The 5,188-nt window shown below is 43.9% G+C and overlaps 1 protein-coding gene across 1 annotated transcript; it reads left to right on the forward strand.

Moving 5' to 3' along the window:
- Window positions 1–3,370: 3,370 nt before the first annotated feature.
- LOC118933108 (olfactory receptor 52E5) lies at window positions 3,371–4,312 on the forward strand. The gene has a single exon (XM_036927082.2). It carries the CDS (start codon window positions 3,371–3,373, stop codon window positions 4,310–4,312), a length of 942 nt encoding a protein of 313 aa, XP_036782977.2.
- Window positions 4,313–5,188: the final 876 nt, after the last annotated feature.

Below are 5,188 nucleotides of genomic sequence, written 5' to 3' on the forward strand. Positions count from 1 at the left end.
TCTGCATGAAATATCTTTTTCCATCCCTTGACTTTAAGTCTGTGCATGTCTTTGGCTTTGAGGTGAGTCTCTTGTAAGCAGCATATGGATGGGTCTTGCTTTTTTATCCATTCTACTACTCTGTGTCTTTTGATTGATGCATTCAGGCCATTTACATTTAGTGTGATTATTGAAAGTATTGTACTTATTGCCATTGCAGGCTTTAAGTTTGTGGTTACCAAAGGTTCAGAGTTAGCTTCTTTACTATCTTACTGTCTAACTTAACTCGCTTGTTGAGCTATTATAAACATGATCTGATGATTCTTTATTTCTCTCCCTTCTTATTCCTCCTCCTCCCTTCTTCATATGTTCGGTGTTTTGTTCTGTGCTCTTTTTAGGAGTGCTCCCATCTAGAGCAGTCCCTGTAGGATGCCCTGTAGATGTGGTTTGTGGGCGTCAAATTCCCTCAAGTTTTGCTTGTCTGGGAATTGTTTAATCCCTCCTTCATATTTAAATGATAATCGTGCTGGATACAGTATTCTTGGTTCGAGGTCCTTCTGTTTCATTGCATTAAGTATATCATGCCATTCTCTTCTGGCCTGTAAGGTTTCTGTTGAGAAGTCTGATGATAGCCTGATGGGTTTTCCTTTGTAGGTGACCTTTTTTTTCTCTCTGGCTGCCTTTAATACTTTGTCCTTGTCTTTGATCTTTGTCATTTTAATTATTATGTGTCTTGGTGTTGCCCTCCTTGGATCCCTTGTCATGGGAGTTCTGTGTACCTCTGTGGTCTGAGAGGCCATTTCCTCCCCTAGTTTGGGGAAGTTTTCAGCAATTATTTCTTCAAAGGCACTTTCTATCCCTTTTTCTCTCTCTTCTTCTTCTGGTACCCCTATAATGCGGATAATGTTCCATTTCGACGGGTCACTCAGCTCTCTTAGAATTCTTTCATTCCTGGAGATCCTTTTATCTCTCTCTACATCAGCTTCTCTGCGTTCCTGTTCTCTGTTTTGTAGTCCATTAATGGTCTCTTGCAACTCGTCCATTCTGTTTTGAAGTCCTTCCAGAGCTTGTTTTATTTCTGTATTCTCCTTCCTTAGTTCTTGCATATTTCTCTGCAAGTCCATCAGCATGGTTATGACTTTTGTTTTGAATTCTTTTTCAGGAAGACTGGTTAAATCTATCTCCCCAGGTTCCTTCTCAGGGGAAGATGTAGCAGATGCTGAAGCTGTCTGGGTTAGTCTTGTCTGGATCAAATTTTTTTGCCTTTTCATGTTGATAGGTGTTATTGACTGTCAGCTGGGAGAGCCAAACTTTTCGCTTGCTACTGGCCTTTCTTTACTGGGACAACTGCGAACCCTAGTGGCATGTGTTGGGCAATTGCATGTAGACTGGGTCATTGTGTCTTGCCCGCCCGGTATGGAGGAAGCTCCCTTGCTGTGGGCGTGGCCAACCTCAGGCTACTGCTCTGCTATGGTGGGACCCTGGAGGGGTAATGGACAGGCAGCTGTTTGGCTGTTTACCTCCGTGAGGGGTCTCAGAGCTGTTGCTCAGGGGGTTAGTGTGCCCGGGTTTCCCTGGAATTTCCAGCTGCTGGACTGTGACCTGGGTTGTTTCCATCCAGCTGTTGAATACCTGTCACTTTAAGACTTTCAAAAAGCACTTGCTTTTCTTTGTCACAGGGGCATCAGCTTCAGGACCTGCTCAGAGGCTTGCTGCCCTGTTTTCCTAGTTTCCAGCCCTCCACGCATGCACTGTGTCTGCACTCTGGTGTGGATGGCTGGGGCTGGGTGTTTAGCAGTCCTGGGATCCCTCTCCCTCCCGCTCTGACTCCTCTCCTCCTGCTTTGAGCTGGGGTGAGAGGCGCTTGGTTCCCGCCGGGCCGTGGCTTGTATCTTACCCCTTTCACCAGCCGCTGGGTTCTCGCAGGTGTGGATGTAGTCTGGCTGTTGTCCTGTGTCTTCTGGTCTCTCTTTTAGGATTAGTTGTATTTGTTGTATTTTCAAAAATATATATGTTTTTGGGAGGAGATTACCACTGTCCTACTCATGCCGCCATCTTGGCTCTGCCCCCCCACAAGCTGTTATTTTTAAAAATTACACAAACTGTGCGCATATGCCAATCCAAATGTCCCATCACTATACTTCCAAAGCCATTCTTGGGGCCTCTTTTAAGTCCATGTCCCTGGGATTTTTTTCTCTTTGAAAAATTGGTACCACCACATTAACTCAATGAACTCAAAGGAGAATGAAGGTGAAACAGCACCTAAGGGCCTTGCCTTAGACATGGCATGTCCTACATCCAACAGGCCCAGTCATGATAGGTGTCCCCTTGTGGCCCAGAAAACCACTTCAACTCCCCACAGGCTCCCTCACATTACAGAGAACATCCATGGAACAGGACAGTTATAACCCAGACTCAACCCCAAGGCACATCAGACAGATTCCACTGCTACAGTAAACAACCCTGCTGCCAGCGTAAACATGTTATTGCTGCTGCTCTAGCCAGGAACACGAGCTACAGCACTAATACACCCTACATTCCCCTTGTTGAGATTTCTTATTCCATTCCTAAACTCAGTATCTGACCCTGGTGTTGCTCTAACTCATAAAAAGATAGACACATTGTCACTGCCACTACCAGGTGGCATGAAGGGACTATCCTTTAATATAATTCTCATGAAGAAGGCAGAAAAAGATCATAAATCACAACAGGCTCTTCAAAATATCTGGGAGCATGCAGTTAATCTCAGAAAAGGGAACATAATTAACCTAGTGAGTGATAAGACTTCAGAGTTCTTTGGAAGAAAATTATTTTGCTGGAATTATATAATAGCCTCTCAATGTGTCTAGATTTCTTATTCCATTCTTTAACTCAGATCTAAACAGCAGCTCTGCAATCTTCCTCCTTTACTGGTTTCCTCCCACAACTATTCGGAATTTTTCAGCTTTGCTTCACAAGAATGTACCACCCACCTAAACGACCCTCCTCAATCCGAGTCCTGTGATATTTTACACAAATGCCCCATCTGGCTCATGCATTACATCCTTATTCACAGGTATAATTAACAGTAAATACTGGCTATTTAATGCCATATGCAGGTTCTTGCTTGGAGACTGAAGGGAAGAAGCCACGAGAAGGGCAAGATTGCTGGATTTGGACACTTTCTGCATGGTTTTCTCTGTGGGTAAGGCACATACTTAGAGGTTGAGAGTGACTTTTTAACTGTGCCTCATGTTGCCTCTCTAGGGCACCCCTGCTGTATTATGGAATTAAAGAAAGGATTTTCTCTTTCTCCAGAAAATAAGCAACACACTATGGAAGAGATGAGGGTCTCTGACTGGAAGCCAGAAAACTCTTTCATGAAAGGTGCCTATAACCAATTCCCACCCACATGTTGCATCTCAACAGGACACAATTTCACCCTTCTTCCTTCCTTCTGATGGGGATCCCAGGGCTGGAAGATGTGCACATCTGGATCGGCTTCCCCTTTTTTGCAGTGTACCTAGTAGCCCTTCTGGGGAACATCACTATCCTGTTTGTAATCCACACTGAACACAGCCTCCACCAGCCCATGTTTTTCTTCCTGGCCATGTTGGCCTGTACTGAACTTGGCCTGTCTACAGCTACCATCCCCAAGATGCTGGGCATTCTCTGGTTCAATCTCAGGGAGATTGTGTTTGGTGCTTGCATCACACAGATGTACACTATCCATCTATGCACTGGCCTGGAGTCTGTGGTGCTGACAGTCATGGCCATAGATCGATACATTGCCATCTGCAACCCCCTGAGATATAGCATGATCCTTACAAATAAGGTAATAGCCATTCTGGGCATAGTCATCATAGTTAGGACTTTGGTGTTTGTGACTCCATTCATATTTCTCATTCTGAGATTGCCCTTTTGTGGTGTACGGATTATCCCCCACACCTACTGTGAACATATGGGCTTGGCAAAGTTGGCTTGTGCCAGTATTCGTGTCAATGTTATCTATGGCTTGATTGCTTTTTCAGTGGGATACATTGACCTTTCTGTGATTGGGTTTTCATATGTCCAAATCCTCCAAGCAGTCTTCCGCCTCCCATCCTGGGATGCCCGGCTCAAGACACTCAGCACATGTGGCTCCCATGTATGTGTCATGTTAGCTTTCTACCTGCCAGCCCTCTTCTCCTTCATGACACACCGCTTTGGCCACAACATCCCTCACTACATCCACATACTTCTCGCCAATCTGTATGTGGTTGTTCCCCCTGCTCTTAATCCTGTTATCTATGGGGTCAGGACAAAACAGATAAGAGAGCATGTACTAAGGATGCTGAACCCAAAAAACAATTGACATTTAGCCCCAGGAGGATCTTCCAAGAAAGCTCAGTGTAACAATAGGAAAATCACAGCAGAAGTAAACACCGGAAATCTTTTTGTTGAACTCCTCTCCCACTTCCACAAATCCACTATATTTCCCCCATTTCTAAAGGTTTGTACACCACATTGGAAGGCATAGCTCAAAGATTCCAAACAATTTTTCCACTTTGCCATGAGAAAAGTATCCCCCAAATTCTCACATTTAAACCCACCTGAGACCACAAAATTCCTAAAGTGAGGAAAAGGTTTGCAAAAAACTGTGGCCTCCGTCATTATTACTGCCTTGAGTAATGTTCAACCACAAGAGATTCTCTTCACTCATACAGCAGAAGCTGAAGTTCATGCCTTAAAAATATAGGGGTTTCTGTGAAAACTAGGCTAGGTAGGATATAGTGGCAAGAGAAATCAACTAGACATCATAAATTCCAGGTTTAAATCCAGGTTCTGGCCTTAACTAGAAAATTTACCTGAGAATTTCCCTTAGACATCTTTGATTTTCAGTATCCTTACCAATAAAAGCCTACAAAGCAATATTAATTTGGCCAATAAAATACTATAAAGAAAAATTAATTACTATCAAAAGAACTGTTGTGAAAATCTTTGCTGCTTGTAAAACATTAAAAGATTTGGAATAAACAAACACATGTATTTCTGGTGTGATTACTTCTGGCATATGTAGGGCTAGCTTATTGAGTCCAAGTCTAGTGTACAGCCTCTTACATGAAGTGAGATCTCTAGCTCCAGGTTACCCCAGTACTGGGGGCTATTCGGAGACACTATACCCTCACCATAGTCAGGAGACCATAAAACCCAGGAGGTAACAGGACTCTATCTGGGCTGGAGGATGCAG

Source organism: Manis pentadactyla, chromosome 9, assembly GCF_030020395.1.
Source record: "Manis pentadactyla isolate mManPen7 chromosome 9, mManPen7.hap1, whole genome shotgun sequence".
NCBI classification, from domain to species: domain Eukaryota; kingdom Metazoa; phylum Chordata; class Mammalia; order Pholidota; family Manidae; genus Manis; species Manis pentadactyla.

Coding starts and splice junctions, on each gene's coding strand:
- LOC118933108 (XM_036927082.2), top strand. CDS start 3,371: ATGTTGCATCTCAACAGGACACAATTTCACCCTTCTTCCTTCCTTCTG.